This window comes from Gnatocerus cornutus, chromosome 8 (assembly GCF_029298725.1).
Source record: "Gnatocerus cornutus isolate USDA-ARS CGAHR chromosome 8, icGnaCorn1.1, whole genome shotgun sequence".
NCBI lineage: Eukaryota > Metazoa > Arthropoda > Insecta > Coleoptera > Tenebrionidae > Gnatocerus > Gnatocerus cornutus.
Genome location: NC_142240.1, coordinates 349422 through 372140, shown reverse-complemented (window position 1 = coordinate 372140; position 22719 = coordinate 349422). Strand labels below are relative to the sequence as shown.

At 45.7% G+C, this 22719-nt stretch overlaps 2 protein-coding genes and 2 non-coding genes across 4 annotated transcripts; 2 read left to right on the top strand and 2 right to left on the bottom strand.

The window, feature by feature from the left end:
* Window positions 1-6747: 6747 nt before the first annotated feature.
* LOC148169268 (5S ribosomal RNA) lies at window positions 6748-6866 on the top strand. The gene has a single exon (XR_015770678.1). It is a non-coding gene; the product is annotated as a 5S ribosomal RNA (ribosomal RNA).
* An 8207-nt stretch (window positions 6867-15073) lies between these two features.
* LOC148169267 (uncharacterized) lies at window positions 15074-15541 on the bottom strand. Its single transcript, XM_088043528.1, has 2 exons — window positions 15531-15541; window positions 15074-15488 (listed from the first exon to the last, which is right to left on the bottom strand). Exons 1-2 carry the CDS (start codon window positions 15539-15541, stop codon window positions 15074-15076), a joined length of 426 nt encoding a protein of 141 aa, XP_087899654.1.
* Window positions 15542-16117: 576 nt separating this feature from the next.
* On the bottom strand, window positions 16118-16882 carry LOC148169266 (uncharacterized). The gene has a single exon (XM_088043527.1). It carries the CDS (start codon window positions 16880-16882, stop codon window positions 16118-16120), a length of 765 nt encoding a protein of 254 aa, XP_087899653.1.
* A 1901-nt stretch (window positions 16883-18783) lies between these two features.
* Window positions 18784-18902, top strand: LOC148169265 (5S ribosomal RNA). The gene has a single exon (XR_015770680.1). It is a non-coding gene; the product is annotated as a 5S ribosomal RNA (ribosomal RNA).
* Window positions 18903-22719: the final 3817 nt, after the last annotated feature.

Genomic DNA, 22719 nt, shown 5'->3' with positions numbered 1-22719 from the left:
ATTTTTGGAGCAACTTGTTGCTTGCAGAGTGTTGGGACGTGCCATGAACTCTTCCGTCTGCTTGATTGTCTGAAACATACAAATGAATTAATATTAAACCAAAACTGATTTGTGCCGAACTTGTTCGGCCTGAGATACAGAGTACCTTACCTCACAAGCGCCATTTTCGGGCGCTTGTGCTTGTGATGAATTTGTTCGTCGTAGTCCACGGCTACGCGAACGAGTGGGTTTCGATGTTGAGCCGCTCTTTGGAAGTACTTTTCTGCTGTTGCCAGCATAAAGTCTTTAAGAGACGGCATTTTTGCTTCTTCATGAAGCTGGGTGTTGCGAACGAACCATGGTGCGTTGAGTGCAATGCGAAGGAACTTGTTCTGAACACTCTGGAGGCGTCTGATGTGCGTCGCTGCAGCGTGACCCCAAGCTGGGGACGCGTACATCATTACCGGTCGGACGATGGTCTTATACATCAAGAGTTTATTGCCAATCGAGAGACGACTGCGTCGCCCAATCATGGAATAAATCTGCGAGATGATGCCATAAGCCTTGTTCCTCACACCAGTGGTGTGAGTTTTGCAGGTCATTCCTCGATCCAGAGTAACACCCAGATATTTGGCTTCGGATCTCCATGGGATTGGGGTATCGAACATGAAGACTTCACCATCTGGGTCTATTACTCTGTTGTCCCTGGTTCGCTTTTTGGTGAAGAGTACCGCGCTGCTTTTGGCAGCGTTAACTTCAATTCTCCAGCGAGTGAACCACTCCTCCAACCTGTCAAGGTTTTCTTGGAGTTTGCGAGTCACGGTCTCAGCGGAACCGCTTCGAACCAAGACTGCTGTGTCGTCAGCGTAGAGTGCCGTTGTGGAGTCGGCGTCTACTGGCTTCGGGACGTCTGACATGAAGATGGCAAACAAGAACGGCGAAAGTATGGACCCCTGAGGTACCCCAGAAGTGATGTCTTTCATTGTCGATCTCGTTGTTCCAATCTTCGCTCGGAATTTCCTGTTTTCCAGGTATGATCGGATGATTTGCACCAAACCGATCGGAAAGCCGGCGTCGAGTAGCTTGTGGAGAAGCCCCTCGTGCCACACTTTGTCGAATGCTTTTGCCACATCCAAGAACACCGCGCCAGTGTGCCGTTTTCGATTGAAACTGTCTGTGACATGTTCCACTACTCGCAGCACTTGGTCGGTGGTAGAATGTCCATCCCTGAATCCGAATTGCTCCGGTGGGATGATGTCGTGTTCTCGTTCGAAGTCCTTTAGTCTCCACAATATCACCTTCTCCGCCATTTTCCCCATGCAGGGAAGTAGACTGATTGGGCGATAATTTTGTGGAAACTGTTGAGCTCCGCCCCCCTTCGGGAGAAAGATCACGTCGGCGATTTTCCATTTCTCGGGGAAATGTACTAATCGCAGCATTCCGTTGTAGATGGCGACAAGATGCATGACCGCGAGATCAGGAAATTGTCGTACCATCTTGTTGCTGATGCCATCAGGACCTGGGGCCTTTCTGACTTTCAGTTTTTTGATCATCGACCGTACTTCTGCTGGAGAAACTGGTCGAATCTCAGGAGCGCGCACTTGGTTGAGACGTCTTTCGACGCATCTTTCGATCAGTTCGACAAAGTCAGGGTCTGCATGCTCCCAATTGGGGCTGCATTGTCGTTCAAGGTTTAGCGCAAAAGCCTCAGCTTTCTCCTCATCTGTGTAGACGACTCCGTCTTCACCGTGAATTGGAGGAAGCGGCTTGCGCTGATTTCGAAGGACTTTGGTCATTCTCCACAATGAACAGTCCTCCGTGGTCAACTCTTCGAGTTTTTGGCACCATTTACTGTTACGGTACTCCTGAAGTCTCCGTCTGACTTCCGCACACAAACGATTCACATCGGCTCGATCTACTGGAGCTAGGGTGCGGCGGTACCGCCTTCTAGCTCGGTTTCGATCTCGCACTAGGTCTCGAATGTCTGGCGGTAGGCCGTCACGACGTGTTCTTAGAGACACCGTGGTCGTAGCGTCAGTTTTCGCCTCTCGGACGCGGCTCTCGAGGTTTTCGATAGCTAGATCGATATCCTCCTTCACCCAAATCCGCGGCACTGGACCGACTCTGGTAGCTAATGACTCCTTGAAAAGTTGCCAGTTAACTTTGTCGTATTCTGCCGGCGGGTCCATCTCGTCTTCACGCCCCAGGTGAAGAATCACCGGGTCATGATCCGAGTCCAACTCGCCGCCGATCACTTGGATTCTCGTCTGGTGGACGACATCTTTCAGGACTGCGATGTCTAGGACGTCAGGTCGGCCGACATGCCCGAAATGGGTCGGCTCCTCCGGTCCAAGAACTACCATGTCCCGCTGATCGACAAATCTGTGCAGCAACCGTCCTTTGACATTTGTGACCCGACTGTTCCAAGTGGGATGCTTGGCATTCAGGTCCCCAGCCAATACGGTAGCGCCGCCGTCATTGTCGAAGATCTCCTCCAGATCAGACTCCAGGAGTCGAGAGGGTGGTGCATAGGCGGCGTACAATTTCAGCGTACCAGCGTTTGCTGTGTGTACGGCGATGCCAGTCACCTCCAATCGTTCCAGTTGCGGAGTCGCAATCTCATTGTGATCGATCGAATTTTTGACGTAAACAGCGGTTCCTCCACCTCCGCCGTTTTGTCTGTCATTTCTGTACAGGACGAAATTTCTCAATTTTGGATTATCTGCTGGTCGCAGATGTGTCTCCGAAATTAAAAGAATATCCGCCTGGACATCCGTTGCGAAACGCTCTAGGTCGTTGCGCTTGTGTCGGAGGCCGTTGGCATTCCAAACGACCACCTGCAGTGACTCCGGCTTAATTTTTCTAACCATGCAATGCCTGGCTTAAAATTTCCATCAGCTGGTCTGTCTGCTTTTTAAAGCGCGTTAACCTGTCGGGACTTGGTTTAGTGGCTGCGAAGTCGCTCCACATCTCGCCAATTGTCCGCGCCACTATCTCCATGGAGTTGGAGTCTGTGGCAGAGGACTGTCCCTTGTGAGCCTTCGGGGGCGGCGTCACCTTGAGTGGACCTGGAGTTCCGCTTTTAACCTGCTTTGCAGCAGATTTAGCGGGTTTCCCGGTCTCCACTTTTGGTTTCGACGCTTCGGGGATGCCCCTTGCTGGTACCGGCTTCTTTGGCGCCGCCACGGTGGGAGTGGCGACTTGGGGTTTGTCCGATCCCGCATTGGGATGCTTGGGACAGCCCCTAAAATTAGCCGGGTGCGAACCTCCGCAATTCGCACATTTCTTTGGGTTTTTGCCATCGCATTCTCGAGAGACATGGGGTCCAGCGCATTTCACGCACCTGGTGGTAGCGTGACAGCCGCGCTGTGAGTGACCCCACTGTTGGCAACGGAAGCACTGGCCGTTAGACCGGCGCTTCTTCAGCGGCTCTGTCGTCACCTGGAGGCCTTGAACCGTCGTTAGGTCGTAAATGTGCCGATGTTCACGTGGAACCTCGACTACGACCATGTCCAGCGGTTTTTTATTCGCCATCATGCGTGAGCATTTGCCCACGGCGAATCCGCGCCCCAGGAGTTCTTGTTCGACCGACTTTATGTCAGCCATTGACGAGACTCCACGTAGGACGACTTTCAACGGTTTTTCGCTTTTCAGCGAAAAGGAGTGGAAAGGCAGCTTTTCCACGTCGAACAATTTCATCATGCGACGGAAATCGTTGACAGTACTTGGCTGGATTCTTATTCCACCCACGACCGCTTTTGCCTTGGTGTAGCTGATGGTGTGACTCCGAAGAAGTGTGGAGACCTCATTCCACGACTTCGTTATTTCGTCCCTGTGGAGAATCACCGGTGGGATTTTCTCCAGACGATCCGAAGTCATGTTTTGGTCGCGAGATTCGGGGACGACCTTTTGGGGCTTTTTAGCCGACTTGAAGTTCCTCGAAAGGGCCTTCGTCGACAATTGCGCCTCGCGTTCGTCGTCCTCCTCGCTCTCTGAAACAACCACTCTTCGTTTTTTGGCCTTTCGGCTTAGAACGGTCGTGAATTGTTCCTCTTCAGGTTCCGATTCCTCCGAAAAGGAGAAAACCAGTTCCATTGACGCGTCGGCCTCTGGGACGCCGCCGCCTACTAACACCTCCTCAGAGGTCTTTTCGGGGAATAGCGGCGTCGAGACGTCAGCGGACGTCGATGGAACAGCTGTCTCAGCCGTTGCTGATTGGCCAGCCGTTTCCATCGGTTCGGGTGCCTGCTTCTTCGGTTTCTTCGATTTCTTCTTCTTCTTCTCCGCTTTTTCTTCGTCCGTTGGTGGAGGAAGGACAGCGGGGGATTGCGGTCGTGCCTGGAGAACCGCATCGATGAGGTCGCGACGGATGTCTGAAAAGACTCCGTTCACCAGCGACTCAAGCAGTTCGGCTCGCAATTTTTCCCCCAAGTCCGCGACGGCTTTCGCCACCGTTTCTTCGAGGGACAGCGTCCCAGCCATCTTCGGGATTGGGCGGACTTCGTGGAATTTTCTTCTGTCCAGGTGCGATGCGAATTTTAATTCGTGTCTCAAATTGGGCGAAAATTAATTTGTGACGGGTGGGCGGAGTCACCCAACATGAATTTTATTTTCATGTGTCGGGACTTTGGGAAGTCAGGAATTTTTTATTAATTGAGCTTTTATCTCATTAATGATTTGCGATGCGCTGAAAAGCACGTCTTTGTGGTGCTGAAAAGCACGATTTGTTTGCGCTGAAAAGCACTGGTTATGCGCTGAAAAGCACGATTTGTTTCGCTGCGAATGCCTCGAATGGAAGTTCTGGATCGCTGAAGGAAACAAGAAGGCGTGACCCTACTCGTTCCGATGCTGGACTCAGAGTGGCCATATTTTCGTGTTTTTTTTTTCTTTTTATTATGGGCAGGTATGTACTTATTCTTCGTGAAAGAACGAATGAACTTTACAGAACGAATTGGGCGCCAAAGTCAAAGTGTTGGCGCGTTCGAAAACGCGCGGACCGCGGACTAAACGAGAGCCTTCTCGTCAAGTTAGAAAATTCAGTGGGCCTCGAATCCAGCTTTCGCGTGATGGCATCGTTCTCTTTACGCGAAGATCACCGCCTCCGGGTGCGGGAACGTGAGCGATTCGGTCGGCGATGGCCTCCTGGATTACCTCAAGTTTTCCCGGACGACCAGCCGACCTCCAAAAGCGAACGGGGACCGATCGAACGTCGACTCGAACAAAGACCTTCCGAAACAAGGAGATGACATCCAAGTTCGACGTAGACGTTACGCGTTTTCCACGAATAACAGGAAAGTTACGCTTTCGACCAGACAAACTTGGAACCATCCTCTACAAGTTTCACGAACGAAACGGTCGAAAAGTACGTGCGATGTTATCGAAAATCGCCTCGCAAAGAGACGCAGCACGGATCGGAACGACGACCGACGAACGTGCAGAGTGTAGGAAAAAAATTCCCAAAAGGTCGAAGATGACGTCCGAAGAGGTCGAATTTTTTCAAGAACGAAGATAAAACCGTCCCCTTTCGTGTGAGTTGATTTTTGAAAACGATCTTGACGAACAAGTCGGAAAAAAAACGACGTCAATTTCGGACTCGACCATGAGAAACGAATTTATACGACGAACGGACTTTTTCAACGACTTTTTCCGCAAAATCGGCATTTTTTTCTCAAAAATGACCTCACACGACAAAATCCGATCATCGAAGCTTGACCGAAAACAGTTTTGACGGCGAAATTCTCGTCAATTTAACGAAAATAAAGAGAAAATCAGACAGACGACCGTCGAACATCGAGCGACGGGAACGGACGAGATTTTTAATTTTTCTCGGCAATTCATTTCGAAAGAAGCAATTTCTCTCGAAGAAACCATTTTATTATCCAAGAAAAAATACCCAAACACCACAAACCAAAAAAAATACGAAAATCTTGCATTGTTTGCATTTTACCGACACTCCAAACAAAACTACGTCGATGTCGGCGGATTTTCGGTCGGTCGTCGGTCGACAGAAATCGAACGAAATTTTCATTCGTTCTTGACAAAAACGAAAAACATACAAATTCACAAAACATTCCCTCTTAATCGTCGACATTTCGAGTAGAAACGACGTACGACGAACGTTTTTAAATGAAATATGTACTCACTTAAACGTTCTTGTTTAAACGTGACGACGACGACACTTTCGACAACACATCACTATGAATCGAACGTCAGAAAAAGAATGAATCGAAAACAAATCATGAAACAACAACACCTCGCCTCGCCCGACCAGAGTGGTGGGAATTTCGATGAATGAACGGACAAAGAAACCGACCCTGTTATCAGTTCGCAGAAAGAAAGAAAGCAGGTAGCGGCGGCGGCGGCGAACCTTCAACCGTAGTATTACGGTCAGTTCATGAATTAACCCCGTTCGGGGTTCATTTATCTACGGTCTGTGTCGGCGTTTACATCAAGTGGGTGCCGTTTTCATCTAAGCAAGTAAGTAAAATCAATTTTAAATCAAATTTTAAATTACGTTAATCGCAAGTGATTCGTACAGATCGTCAAACGAACAACAATTTGACGCCTGATACGACGAGTTCTTTCTCGTCATTTCGTCGCAAAAAAAAATACTAGAAAAGCCACTCGCAAAAAAGAAAAAATTTAATTTCTTCTTTTAAATCTTGTATATTTTCTGAAATGCGTACCATCGAAGACTGTCACATTCAAACGATAGAACAATCACAAAAAATCGTCAACGACGACCTACCATATTGGAAAATTTTACCAGGCAACGGCCATACCACGTTGAATGCACCGCTTCTCGTCTGATCAGCGAAGTTAAGCAACGTCGGGCGCGGTCAGTACTTGGATGGGTGACCGCTTGGGTACACCGCGTGCCGTTGTCTCTCCTCTTTTCTTTTTTAATTAACATTTCTGATGTCAAACTTTTTTTAAATATATATATATTTTTTTTTTTCCATCGTCGTTTATATTCTCTCTGAGGAACTTATAGTTTATTAAGACAAAAATTTTTAATTCGTTCGAGTTGAATTTGTGGTTCTGAAAAGAACCGATTTTTTTTTTTTTTTTGTTGTTGTTTTTCCAACCAACTTCCAAGCTGCTCGAGGAGGATTTTTACTTTGAACTGGTGTATTTGGTGACGGCCTTGGTTCCTTCAGAAACGGCGTGCTTCGCCAATTCACCGGGCAAAAGAAGACGCACCGCCGTCTGGATCTCCCTGCTGGTTATGGTCGAACGTTTGTTGTAATGAGCGAGACGACTCGCTTCGGCGGCTATACGTTCGAAGATGTCGTTCACGAAACTGTTCATGATAGACATAGCCTTGCTGGAGATACCGGTATCGGGATGGACCTGCTTCAACACCTTGTAAATGTAGATGGCGTAACTCTCCTTCCTCCTGCGCTTCTTTTTCTTGTCGCTCTTCGAGATGTTCTTTTGAGCTTTTCCGGCCTTCTTGGCCGCCTTACCGCTGGTCTTGGGTGGCATTATATACTTTTTTTCTGGTCGTAGAGTTATAAAAACGTTTAAAAAAACATAGAAAACGAGACAGACACGACGTGCACGTTACGACGAGTATACTCGATCTAAAACGCCGCACACCTAAAATCCCTCTATTTATAACGAGCGAGCGTCAAACAGACGCTCCACCTTAGTTCGTCGTTCGACCATTGCCTTAACGAGATGGCGCTGTACCGACCATATAAATTTCTAGCCTTCCACGCTTTCGGCATTCTTGAAGTGTTCTCTGAGTACGCATCATCGCGCTCCGTCGATGAGTACTCACAACCTTCGTCCTCGCGCCGTGAAAAGTGCAACCTCGAGTTCAAGTGCCAGTGGTGCAAGTGCCAGTGGTGCAAGCTCATCAAACCATCAAACTGCGTCATCCGGTAAGTCTGATTTTACCGGAAACAAGACCCCAACCCCACCCAACTCTCCTCCTCGGGAGAGAGCATTCTCGTTCTCTTCTAATAACTCCATAATAATGACATCCTCCCAAAATGTGTACCCCTTCAGGTACACAATCCGAAACATCCCTCAGGCTTTCTCCACACAAAAAACCTTCTACGGACTCCTCACAACGTCCCTGCTTGTCAAGGACATTTCCAAACTTGTGGTTAACTGGAACCGCACAGCGCTCCTAGTTACCACCAAAGCCCTTCCGGCAAACTTTCAATCCCATCTCTGCACTGCCACCGCCTGCCCGACCATTTCAATCGTGCAAGTGCACCGAAAGCTTTCAGCACAACCAGCCCCCCCAAATGCCCCCAACATTCCACAAATGTCAATCGTCATTAAAGACATCCAGGACGACATCGACAACGATGAAGTCTTAAACGCCATCCGTGACCTCCATCTCCAATGCTCTAATGTCTGGCGCATCCGTTCCAGACAGACGGGCAACTTTTGTAATCTTCTCCGTGTCCTAACAACCTCCACCTCCACAGTTGACTTCCTCCTCAAGGAAGGAATCATCCTTTTCGGTAAGCGCTATCAGTGCGAGCCTTCCAAAGCCCCCCAAAAACCCGCTCCTCTTCAGTGTACCAAGTGCTTCCAGCTTGGGCACGCCGCCTCCTCCTGCCACAACAAGTTGGCCTGTCCTAAATGCCCCGAAAGCCATCCGTCCAACAAGTGTCCTTCTGACACAATCACCTGTCTCCTCTGCAAAGGAGACCACCCCGCCTGGTCACAAAAATGCCCTAAAATCAAAGACGCGGTCGTCACCTGCGACACGCCCGTCGCCCCAACCATCATCTTGCTGCCCCCACCTGAGTTCGCAGACCCCGAACCCCAATGCATTTCTGTGCGTCAAACCATCACTTTTGTCACCAAAATGCTCTACGACCTGTTCCCGCATCAACGATCCAAAGTCGCAGAACTCGTCGAGTCTGCGTCAAAAACCGTCCTCCGCACCAAAACCCGCATTAACCATGTGGGTCAGCGGATCTACTTCTCCTTTGAGTAGATTCGCCCCCACGTCTCGTCCCAACACCCGTTGCAATGCCTCCCATTGCGACCTCCCCCGTCTTTCCCGGCGGGGGCCCCCTTCCTAACAGCGTGAATATCGCCACGGTTAACGTCTCCGGAATCAACAGAAAACTCAACGCCATCAAACACTTTATTGAATCAGACTCAATCAAAATCTTGTCTATCACCGAAACTCATTCCGACAACGCGATTAAAGTCAAAAATTTTTCTTGTTACCATAAACCGCCAACTAACCGTTTTCACGGCTCCGCGCTTCTTGTTTCAACGGACTTTCAATCAGTAAAACATCAACTTCCTGACAACATATCCTCTTTAGAACTCGTTGCCGCCGACGTCAAGTTAAATAATCACACTATCACCATTTTTTCGTATTATAATCAGCCTAACAACCGCGTCTCTTCTGAACTTTTTAACTATGCTTCACATCTTCCATTTTCAATTATAATGGGCGACTTTAACGCCAGACACGCTGACTTCGGAGACCACGCAACCAACCTTAACGGCAGACTTCTTTCTCAATTAATTAGCGAATTCCCTTTTTACCGTCTTAAAAACCAAAACCCCACTTTCATTTCTCATCAAGGTTGCTCCATTATTGACCACATTCTTATTTCTGAAAACCTAATTCACTTATTCGACAGCGAAACCTCAATAGGCACCACCGTAACTTCAGACCATTTTCCACTAATTGCTAATTTCTTAACTAATGGCCCTCAGCCGGCGCCGGAAATTACCAAAATCTTCAATTACAAAAACGCAAATTGGGAACTTTTCCGTGAAGAACTTAATACTACCCTTCCACTCATTACCGCAGTAAATTCTCAGGTAGAAATCGACCATCAAGTAGAGTCATTAACTTCAGCCATCACTTCAGCCAAACTTAAAGCCATTAAGATTAAATCCATTCCGAAGGACAAAACCCCTCTACCTGCGCGTATTCTAAGACTAATTAAAGAAAAACGTAAAATCTACCGCGACTTTGTCAGAACCCGCGACCCCTTTCTTAAAACCCTTATCAATAAACTCAGTGCCAAAATCCGCCGCGACATCAATCAATCCAAAGAGGAAACTTGGGTCAAAACCTGCGAATCTTTAGATTACCGTGACGGTAAAGCATTTTGGTCAAAATTCAAAGCAATTTCTGGTCAACTTTCTAAACCTAATCAAAATCTAATCGAAGGCCCCAACGTTTACCACTCTTCCCAAGACAAAGCCGAGTGCTTTGCCAATCTTCTCGAACAAATCCATCAAGTCCCCGACGACCCCCATTTCAATCAACCCTTTTTCGAAAAAGTCTCTGCCAACATTCAAACCATGCGCGATATTCCACTAATCGAACCCCTTCCATATCCCCACAACGACGAGCACTTAACCGACCCAGTAACAGTTCGCGAAGTAAAATCAATCATTTTCAATTTAAAAACTACCAAAGCTCCGGGCCCCGATCAGATTAAACCTATCATTTTGAAAAATTTACCAGACTCTGGCTTTCTTGCATTAACCGCCATTTTTAACAATTGTTTAACTAATCTTTATTTTCCAACCGCGTGGAAACTAGCGAATACGATCATGATTTTAAAACCGGGAAAACCTATTTCAGACCCTAAGTCATATCGCCCTATTTCACTACTTAATATCCTAGGCAAAATCTTTGAACGCGTTTTAACTAACAGACTTAAAATCATTCTCGAAACTCATAACTTGCTTCCGCAACAACAATTCGGCTTTAGATCAGAACGTAGCACTCAAAATCCTTTAGTAGACTTGCAAACCGACATCATCAGACACGCCAACCTTGGAGAGTGCACCGTAGGTGCCTTTTTGGACATCGAAAGAGCATTTGACAAGGTCTGGCACGACGGTCTGGTGCAAAAACTCATCAATCTCGGAATCAATCTTAAATTCACAAAGCTCATCGTCTCCTATCTCACCAACCGATCCTGCAGGATCAAATTCAACGACGCCTTTTCTAACACCTTTACACTAAAGGCCGGAGTCCCACAAGGCTCCGTCCTGTCACCTTTGTTGTACATTATATACTGCAGTGATTTTCCAATTTCAGATTCCCTTCGGACCAAAACGAGGTTGTTTGCTGACGATTCGGCAATCTGGTCTAGCCACCGGAGCGCTGAAAAGGCTTCAGACATCCTCCAGAAAGAACTTCATCGAGTCGAAAAATGGACAAACACCTGGAGAGTGAAAACCAACCCCACCAAATGCCAATCCATCTGCTTCACCTACCCCAAAGCCCAGAAACAACGTCTCAACTTTAAACTCAACACACGGCTAACTATAAACAATCAATCTCTTACTCAAACTAATTCTCTCACTTACTTAGGTATCACTTTCTCTTCTACTTGTACCCTTAACGAGGACCTGAAAAGGACGATGAAGAAAGCACGCAATCGATCAAACCTTTTGTATCGCATTCGCGGCCGGATTCGGGGTTGCAGCTCAGAAACTCTACACCACACGTACAAACTTTTCATACGCCCTATCTTTGAATACAGATCTCTGCTTTACGCCTCGCTCTCTAACCGCATGCTCTTTAAAGTTTCTTCCTTCGAACGCCACACACTTAGACTAATCTTCCGACTTGACCGCGAATTTTCATCTAACGACTTGCATGAACACACTAAAACTACTCCCATCACTAATCGATTCACTAAACTCCGCACTCGCTACATAACACGCACGCTTGCTAGTAACAATAACCCTCTTGCCATTCAAACTTTGCACACATCTTACAAGCTTCCTACTAAAAACCGCATGATCAACGCTATTCCCAAAAAACCTGCTGTCAAGCAGAAACACCTTCCCACAGCACTTCTCTCAGCATCATTCCCTAACCTACCCGCAGCTCTCCAGGAGCTGGTCGAAGACACACCCATCTCGATGAGATGAAGAGGTCCTTTCCCAGGACGAGACCACTTCCCTCCTTCTCTTTCTCTTCCAGGTTTCTCTTTCAGCCTCGAAGTCCTCAGATGATCATCAGGTTACCCACGAAGAGTTCCAGGATTCCCATGAAAAGCTCAAGGATACCCACGAAGAGTCCCAGGATTTCCACAGACTCCCAGGACACCCATGAAGAGTTCCAGGAACCCCATGAAAAATCCCAGGAAACCCACGAAGAGTTCACTTTCTTCTTCTGCTTCTCTACCTTTTTCAAATTTCCATTTATTTTTAATTCCTAGTTATTTTTCAAATACATTTTGTAGTCATATTTAAGAACCAATTTTATATAGAATAAGTCTTAGAATTGTTCATTAAAATACCAGGTCCGCCGAAAAGGCCAAAAGCCTCACCAGCGGCCAAATAAACTGTAATATCTTAAGTACTCGATGTAAATACCATTACTATACTGAATAAAATGTATTTTGACTTGACTTGACTTGACGCTTTCGGCATTTATTTGAAGCAGTACGTTTGTCCGTGCGCTTCGTGTCGTCAGTCGCAGTAGGTGTGGTGTTTTGGCTGTTTAACGTAATACAACAAACAACAACATGTCCGGAAGAGGAAAAGGCGGTAAAGTGAAGGGAAAGGCGAAGTCTCGTTCCAGTCGTGCCGGACTTCAGTTCCCCGTCGGCAGAATTCATCGTCTTCTGCGTAAAGGAAACTACGCCGAAAGAGTGGGTGCAGGTGCTCCCGTTTATTTGGCAGCCGTTATGGAATATCTCGCCGCTGAAGTACTCGAATTGGCAGGAAACGCCGCCAGAGATAACAAGAAAACACGTATCATTCCGAGACATCTTCAATTGGCCATAAGGAACGACGAGGAGTTAAACAAGCTCCTTTCCGGCGTGACCATCGCCCAAGGCGGTGTCTTGCCTAACATCCAGGCGGTTTTGTTGCCAAAGAAGACCGAAAAGAAGCCTTAAATTTAATTCGTTCGTCGTCGTCTTCTCAAACGAAAAACAAAAACTTGTATAAAAGACCATCTTCACATCGGCCCTTCTCAGGGCCAAAAATTCAACTCGAACGAATTGATTTTTTCGCCAAAAAAAAAAAAAACAACAACCTACCTATGAGAATCATGTTAATAGTTATTTACAGTCGCGTGTGGTAACTTACATTTTACAGCGCGAAATCAGTTTGAAGCACGACGGCGTAGCCCCGGAGTGCTTTAATCATTGAGCTCTGTAAAATGGTTAACGCACAAGAGTTGTATTAAACTTTTTGGCCGTAAAATTTTAATTTAAATAATTGGATTTTTCAAAATTTATGGGAACTGTCACATCTGACATTTGTAAATTTCATCATCTGTCAATTCTGTCAATTTTGTAGTTGGTGCACAAAAAGTACACAAGATGGCGCTGTATAAAAAACGTTTTAATATTACTTAAAAAATAGAAATATTGTCTTAATTGAGATAATAATTTAGGTAGATTCCACTTTGGTGATCAATCTTCATTATGGGTAAAGTGATTTTAATTTATAAACGCATGTGAAGAGCAGACGATTTGGGCAATTTTTTTACAGCACGGCGTGTGTAAACGTCCAGGGCGCTTGTAAATCTAGTGTTTCCGAAGCTGTCAATTGAATGTTAATTTGACGTTTACAATTCATGAGACCAAAAAAGTCTTTTCGATTTCACTTAGCCAAACGTCGTTAGATTTAATAAAACAAACGCATAAATATCGGAATTTCTGTTACTTTTTTTTTTTTTTTTGATCGAAAGAAAACCTAATAATTTATTCATACTGATTTATCGAAAAAGATCCATTTTAAGAAGTTAAATCGATTAATTAATTAATTCATTATACGAGCGCAGACTGAACGGAAAATTTTCGATTGCGTTCAACCAAGAAAGATGATTTTTACGACTTTTTATCGTAATTTTTAGAAAATTTCAACGCCCGACGAAAGCACGAACTCGACAAAACTATCTATTGATTATTTAATTCAAGAAACATTCCGATTCGTCGTAAATTTTTGCACATTTCCCACATGAAACTGTTAAGAACGCATGCATGCATACAGACACCGATGGTAGCCTATACGTGCTCTCCGTCTCGAACATCCTAATACAATCAATCGTTTTATTTTGTGACGTAGGCGGCTATGAGATTTTGTTTCAAGTCACGTCTGAGAGTAACTTCTACCCCACATTTGACATAACCTCAAATTTACTCATCATGGCAAAAACATTCTTTTTTGAAACCTCAAGCTATTTTAGTGTCTTAATGACCGACCGGATGTAACGATCGTCATTTGATGAGAGGATTTATTTATTACTTGTCAAAGTTTTTCGCTTTTTCCAGGTTCTAACCTAAAACTGTTAAAATTGTCAAGGCCACCTGGATCACAAATTAAAATGATCACTCCGTACGTTTTTTTTTTTTTTTATTATTATTATTTCGAATTAAAGACAAAACACATATGAGCAACATATTTAATTCGCTTGATTTATTTTGTGGTTCTGAAAAGAACCGTTTTTTTTTTGTTTGCCTGCGGGGGGGGGGGTTGTTGTTATTCCTCTGAGGGTGCGGATATACACGTCATAAAATGATAAAATTAACCGCCGAAACCGTAAAGGGTACGACCTTGACGTTTCAGGGCGTAGACGACGTCCATGGCGGTGACGGTCTTACGTTTTGCGTGTTCGGTGTAAGTTACGGCGTCACGGATGACGTTCTCGAGGAAGACCTTCAACACACCTCTGGTTTCTTCGTAGATGAGACCGGAAATACGTTTCACACCACCACGACGAGCCAATCTTCTGATCGCCGGTTTCGTTATACCTTGGATGTTATCGCGGAGAACTTTGCGATGACGTTTGGCGCCACCTTTACCCAATCCTTTGCCACCTTTACCACGACCGGTCATCTTGATAAAATTAGGAAATTCTTCGTACAAAACGACGTAGCTTCGACCAAGTTCGTTATGGAACTACCGTCAAAATTTCATTCTAGGAGACTATTTATAAGTTACGGCAGCTCCACCTCGCGTTAAAAACGAATCCACCAATGGCGTCGCCGTATGACTCATCGAGTTTATAAAACGGCCGTTCGAGCGACGCAAATTTTCAGTTGACTTTCGAACGTTCGTACGTACGGTCGGTCGGTCAGGTCAGTCGAAGCTACTACGTTAATTGATAAGTTTCAATTCATCCAAGATGGCGAGAACTAAACAGACGGCTCGTAAATCCACCGGTGGCAAGGCACCTAGGAAACAGTTGGCCACGAAGGCGGCCAGAAAAAGCGCTCCCGCGACAGGAGGTGTCAAGAAACCTCACCGTTACAGGCCCGGCACGGTCGCCCTTCGTGAGATTCGTCGTTATCAAAAGAGCACTGAACTTTTGATCCGCAAGCTGCCTTTCCAACGTCTCGTCCGAGAGATCGCCCAAGATTTCAAGACCGATCTCCGTTTCCAAAGTTCGGCCGTGATGGCACTTCAAGAAGCCAGCGAGGCGTACCTCGTCGGCCTCTTCGAAGACACCAACTTGTGCGCCATCCACGCCAAACGTGTCACGATCATGCCGAAAGACATCCAATTGGCGAGACGCATTCGTGGCGAGAGGGCTTAAATTTCATCCGATGACGATTCGACCACCTGGAATTAACAAATTCTTCATCTACGAAGGTGTTAAAAGGAGAAAAAAAAAAAAAAAATCGGTTCTTTTCAGAACCACAATTATTTTCCAACGAATTAAAAATTTATCGTTCGCGCATGCAACTTCTTGAGATAAATATTAAAAAAAAAAAAAAAAAAAAAAGTTAGGTTATGTGATTTATTCACAAAACTCGTACTTACATAAAACGATAAACTTTTGTTTTTCTTTTTTTCTTTTTCATTTCATGAAATGTAATAGAAATGTTGCCAAATTATCACCCAGTTTCTTTTAACTGAGACTATTTGAAACAACATTATTATATTAAGTTTATCATTCTTTGTAAAACACTGTTTGGAATATCGAGTTACGAGGCGGGAAAATTATGAATGAAATAAGTATCTCAAGAATGTATGCATTATTTTAAGCGAATCTTTCGTTCGTTTCTTGAAAATAATTGTGGCCCTGAAAAGGGCCATTTATTTGTTGTATCGATGGTGCCCCTACGTCGATATATACGATCGGAGCACGTTCCCGAAACCACCAGGACGTCGTCGTCGTCGCCGTTGAAAAAATTAAATCATCATCGTCGTCGACTTTTCACTTCTTTCTCTTGGGTGAAGCGGTTTTTTTGGCTTTGGCGGTGACGGCTTTCGCCGTTTTCGGTTTTGGCGCTTTAGGTTTCTTCGTTGGACCGGCCTTGTTGGATTTCTTCGCTTTCGATGGGGTCTTGGGTTGTTTGACGGGCGATCTGGAGGCGGCGCTGGCTTTCTTTTCGGGAGCGGACGCAGCCTTTCTCGCCTTCGATACGGCGACGCTCTTCTTTTCGGCGGCAGTTTTCTTAGATTTCGCCGAAGCGGCGGGGGCGGTCTTCTTACCGGCCTTAGAGGCGGATCCTTTTTCGGCGGACGTCGGCGCTGACGCGACGGAACGTTTCGCAACGCCCGTCTTTTTGGATTTTGCCGATGACGACGCGGTCGCAGCGGCTGACCTCTTTTTCGTGGCGGACGGAGCCTTAGCTGCACCGGTGACGGCAGAAGCCAACTTGAACGAACCGGAAGCTCCTTTTCCTTTGGTTTGGACCAACGAACCTGAAGCGACGGCTCCCTTAAGGTACTTCTTGATGAAAGGCGCGAATTTTTCCGCGTCGACTTTGTAGTTGGCCGCGACGTATTTCTTGATCGCCTGCAACGAAGAACCGCCGCGTTCCTTCAAACCCTTGATGGCGTTGGTGACCATCTCCGAAGTGGGCGGATGAGAAGGTTTGCTTCTCGGATTTTTGGGCTTTTTCTCTTTCTTCACCGGTGAGGAGCCGGAAGTGGCACCGGCGACCGTCGAAGCTGCTTGATTTTCTACGTCGGCCATATTTTCGTGTTTTTTTTTCTTTTTATTATGGGCAGGTATGTACTTATTCTTCGTGAAAGAACGAATGAACTTTACAGAACGAATTGGGCGCCAAAGTCAAAGTGTTGGCGCGTTCGAAAACGCGCGGACCGCGGACTAAACGAGAGCCTTCTCGTCAAGTTAGAAAATTCAGTGGGCCTCGAATCCAGCTTTCGCGTGATGGCATCGTTCTCTTTACGCGAAGATCACCGCCTCCGGGTGCGGGAACGTGAGCGATTCGGTCGGCGATGGCCTCCTGGATTACCTCAAGTTTTCCCGGACGACCAGCCGACCTCCAAAAGCGAACGGGGACCGATCGAACGTCGACTCGAACAAAGACCTTCCGAAACAAGGAGATGACATCCAAGTTCGACGTAGACGTTACGCGTTTTCCACGAATAACAGGAAAGTTACGCTTTCGACCAGACAAACTTGGAACCATCCTCTACAAGTTTCACGAACGAAACGGTCGAAAAGTACGTGCGATGTTATCGAAAATCGCCTCGCAAAGAGACGCAGCATGGATCGGAACGACGACCGACGAACGTGCAGAGTGTAGGAAAAAAATTCCCAAAAGGTCGAAGATGACGTCCGAAGAGGTCGAATTTTTTCAAGAACGAAGATAAAACCGTCCCCTTTCGTGTGAGTTGATTTTTGAAAACGATCTTGACGAACAAGTCGGAAAAAAAACGACGTCAATTTCGGACTCGACCATGAGAAACGAATTTATACGACGAACGGACTTTTTCAACGACTTTTTCCGCAAAATCGGCATTTTTTTCTCAAAAATGACCTCACACGACAAAATCCGATCATCGAAGCTTGACCGAAAACAGTTTTGACGGCGAAATTCTCGTCAATTTAACGAAAATAAAGAGAAAATCAGACAGACGACCGTCGAACATCGAGCGACGGGAACGGACGAGATTTTTAATTTTTCTCGGCAATTCATTTCGAAAGAAGCAATTTCTCTCGAAGAAACCATTTTATTATCCAAGAAAAAATACCCAAACACCACAAACCAAAAAAAATACGAAAATCTTGCATTGTTTGCATTTTACCGACACTCCAAACAAAACTACGTCGATGTCGGCGGATTTTCGGTCGGTCGTCGGTCGACAGAAATCGAACGAAATTTTCATTCGTTCTTGACAAAAACGAAAAACATACAAATTCACAAAACATTCCCTCTTAATCGTCGACATTTCGAGTAGAAACGACGTACGACGAACGTTTTTAAATGAAATATGTACTCACTTAAACGTTCTTGTTTAAACGTGACGACGACGACACTTTCGACAACACATCACTATGAATCGAACGTCAGAAAAAGAATGAATCGAAAACAAATCATGAAACAACAACACCTCGCCTCGCCCGACCAGAGTGGTGGGAATTTCGATGAATGAACGGACAAAGAAACCGACCCTGTTATCAGTTCGCAGAAAGAAAGAAAGCAGGTAGCGGCGGCGGCGGCGAACCTTCAACCGTAGTATTACGGTCAGTTCATGAATTAACCCCGTTCGGGGTTCATTTATCTACGGTCTGTGTCGGCGTTTACATCAAGTGGGTGCCGTTTTCATCTAAGCAAGTAAGTAAAATCAATTTTAAATCAAATTTTAAATTACGTTAATCGCAAGTGATTCGTACAGATCGTCAAACGAACAACAATTTGACGCCTGATACGACGAGTTCTTTCTCGTCATTTCGTCGCAAAAAAAAATACTAGAAAAGCCACTCGCAAAAAAGAAAAAATTTAATTTCTTCTTTTAAATCTTGTATATTTTCTGAAATGCGTACCATCGAAGACTGTCACATTCAAACGATAGAACAATCACAAAAAAATCGTCAACGACGACCTACCATATTGGAAAATTTTACCAGGCAACGGCCATACCACGTTGAATGCACCGCTTCTCGTCTGATCAGCGAAGTTAAGCAACGTCGGGCGCGGTCAGTACTTGGATGGGTGACCGCTTGGGAACACCGCGTGCCGTTGTCTCTCCTCTTTTCTTTTTTAATTAACATTTCTGATGTCAAACTTTTTTTAAATATATATATATTTTTTTTTTTCCATCGTCGTTTATATTCTCTCTGAGGAACTTATAGTTTATTAAGACAAAAATTTTTAATTCGTTCGAGTTGAATTTGTGGTTCTGAAAAGAACCGATTTTTTTTTTTTTTTTTTTTGTTGTTGTTTTTCCAACCAACTTCCAAGCTGCTCGAGGAGGATTTTTACTTTGAACTGGTGTATTTGGTGACGGCCTTGGTTCCTTCAGAAACGGCGTGCTTCGCCAATTCACCGGGCAAAAGAAGACGCACCGCCGTCTGGATCTCCCTGCTGGTTATGGTCGAACGTTTGTTGTAATGAGCGAGACGACTCGCTTCGGCGGCTATACGTTCGAAGATGTCGTTCACGAAACTGTTCATGATAGACATAGCCTTGCTGGAGATACCGGTATCGGGATGGACCTGCTTCAACACCTTGTAAATGTAGATGGCGTAACTCTCCTTCCTCCTGCGCTTCTTTTTCTTGTCGCTCTTCGAGATGTTCTTTTGAGCTTTTCCGGCCTTCTTGGCCGCCTTACCGCTGGTCTTGGGTGGCATTATATACTTTTTTTCTGGTCGTAGAGTTATAAAAACGTTTAAAAAAACAGAGAAAACGAGACAGACACGACGTGCACGTTACGACGAGTATACTCGATCTAAAACGCCGCACACCTAAAATCCCTCTATTTATAACGAGCGAGCGTCAAACAGACGCTCCACCTTAGTTCGTCGTTCGACCATTGCCTTAACGAGATGGCGCTGTACCGACCATATAAATTTCTAGCCTTCCACGCTTTCGGCATTCTTGAAGTGTTCTCTGAGTACGCATCATCGCGCTCCGTCGATGAGTACTCACAACCTTCGTCCTCGCGCCGTGAAAAGTGCAACCTCGAGTTCAAGTGCCAGTGGTGCAAGTGCCAGCGGTGCAAGTGCCAGTGGTGCAAGTTCATCAAACCAGCAAACAGCGTCATCCGGTAAGTCTGATTTTACCGGAAACAGAACCCCTACTCCACCCAGCTCTCCTCCTCGGGAGAGAGCATTCTCTTTCTCTTCTAATAACTCCATCAAAATGACATCCTCCCAAAATGTGTACCCTTTTCGGTACACAATCAGAAACATCCCTCAGGCCTTCTCCACACAAAAAACCTTCTACGGACTCCTAACAACGTCCCTGCTTGTCAAGGACATTTCCAAACTTGTGGTTAACTGGAACCGCACTGCGCTCCTAGTTACCACCAAAGCCCTTCCGGCAAACTTCCAATCTCATCTCTGCACTGCCACCGCCTGCCCGACCATTTCAATCGTGCAAGTGCATCGAAAGCCTTCAGCACAACCAGCCCCTCCAAATGCCCCCAAAATTCCGCAAATGTCAATCGTCATTAAAGACATCCAAGACGACATCGACAACGATGAAGTCTTAGACGCCATCCGTGACCTCCATCTCCAATGCTCCAATGTCTGGCGCATCCGTTCCAGACAGACGGGCAACTTTTGTAATCTTCTCCGTGTCCTAACAACCTCCACCGCCACAGTTGACTTCCTCCTCAAGGAAGGAATCATCCTTTTCGGTAAGCGCTACATGTGCGAGCCTTCCAAAGCCCCCCAAAAACCCGCTCCTCTTCAGTGTACCAAGTGCTTCCAGCTTGGGCACGCCGCCTCCTCCTGCCACAACAAGTTGGCCTGTCCTAAATGCCCCGAAAGCCATCCGTCCAACAAGTGTCCTTCTGACACAATTACCTGTCTCCTTTGCAAAGGAGACCACCCCGCCTGGTCACAAAAGTGCCCAAAAATCAAAGACGCAGTCGTCACCAGCGACACGCCCGTCGCCCCAACCATCATCTTGCTGCCCCCACCTGAGTTCGCAGACCCCGAACCCCAACCCATTTCTGTGCGTCAAACCATCACTTTTGTCACCAAAATGCTCTACGACCTGTTCCCTCATCAACGATCCAAAGTCGCAGAACTCGTCGAGTCTGCGTCAAAAACCGTCCTCCGCACCAAAACCCGCATTAACCATGTGGGTCAGCGGATCTACTTCTCCTTTGAGTAGATTCGCCCCCACGTCTCGTCCCAACACCCGTTGCAATGCCTCCCATTGCGACCTCCCCCGTCTTTCCCGGCGGGGGCCCCCTTCCTAACAGCGTGAATATCGCCACGGTTAACGTCTCCGGAATCAACAGAAAACTCAACGCCGTCAAACACTTTATTGAATCAGACTCAATCAAAATCTTGTCCATCACCGAAACTCATTCCGATTACGCGATTAAAGTCAAAAATTTTTCTTGTTACCATAAACCGCCAACAAACCGTTTTCACGGCTCCGCGCTTCTTGTTTCTACGGACTTTCAATCAGTAAAACATCAACTTCCTGACAACCTATCTTCTTTAGAACTCGTTGCCGCCGACGTCAAGTTAAATAATCACATTATCACTATTTTTTCGTATTATAATCAGCCTAACAACCGCGTCTCTTCTGAACTTTTTAACTATGCTTCTCATCTTCCATTTTCAATTATAATGGGCGACTTTAACGCCAGACACGCAGACTTCGGAGACCACGCAACCAACCTTAACGGCAGACTTCTTTCCCAATTAATTAGCGAATTCCCTTTTTACCGTCTTAAAAACCAAAACCCCACTTTTATTTCTCATCAAGGTTGCTCTATTATTGACCACATTCTTATTTCTGAAAACCTAATTCACTTATTCGACAGCGAAACCTCAATAGGCACCACCGTAACTTCAGACCATTTTCCACTAATTGCTAATTTCTTTACTAATGGCCCTCAGCCGGCGCCGGAAATTACCAAAATCTTCAATTACAAAAACGCGAATTGGGAACTTTTCCGAGAAGAACTTAATACTACCCTTCCACTCATTACCGCAGTAAATTCTCAGGTAGAAATCGACCATCAAGTAGAGTCATTAACTTCAGCCATCACTTCAGCCAAACTTAAAGCCATTAAGATTAAATCCATTCCGAAGGACAAAACCCCTCTACCTGCGCGTATTCTAAGACTAATTAAAGAAAAACGTAAAATCTACCGCGACTTTGTCAGAACCCGCGACCCCTTTCTTAAAACCCTTATCAATAAACTCAGTGCCAAAATCCGCCGCGACATCAATCAATTCAAAGAGGAAACTTGGGTCAAAACCTGCGAATCTTTAGATTACCGTGACGGTAAAGCATTTTGGTCAAAATTCAAAGCAATTTCTGGTCAACTTTCTAAACCTAATCAAAATCTAATCGAAGGCCCCAACGTTTACCACTCTTCCCAGGACAAAGCCGAGTGCTTTGCCAATCTTCTCGAACAAATCCATCAAGTCCCCGACGACCCCCATTTCAATCAACCCTTTTTCGAAAAAGTCTCTGCCAACATTCAAACCATGCGCGATATTCCACTAATCGAACCCCTTCCATATCCCCACAACGATGAGCACTTAACCGACCCAGTAACAGTTCGCGAAGTAAAATCAATCATTTTCAATTTAAAAACAACCAAAGCTCCGGGCCCCGATCAGATTAAACCTATCATTTTGAAAAATTTACCAGACTCTGGCTTTCATGCATTAACCGCTATTTTTAACAATTGTTTAACTAACCTTTATTTTCCAACCGCGTGGAAATTAGCGAATACGATCATGATTTTAAAACCGGGAAAACCTATTTCAGACCCTAAGTCATATCGCCCTATTTCACTACTTAATATCCTAGGCAAAATCTTTGAACGCGTTTTAACTAACAGACTTAAAATCATTCTCGAAACTCA

What these genes read in the sequence shown, in the direction of transcription:
- LOC148169266 (XM_088043527.1), bottom strand. Translation starts at nt 16,882, where the DNA reads ATGGCCGACGTAGAAAATCAAGCAGCTTCGACGGTCGCCGGTGCCACT.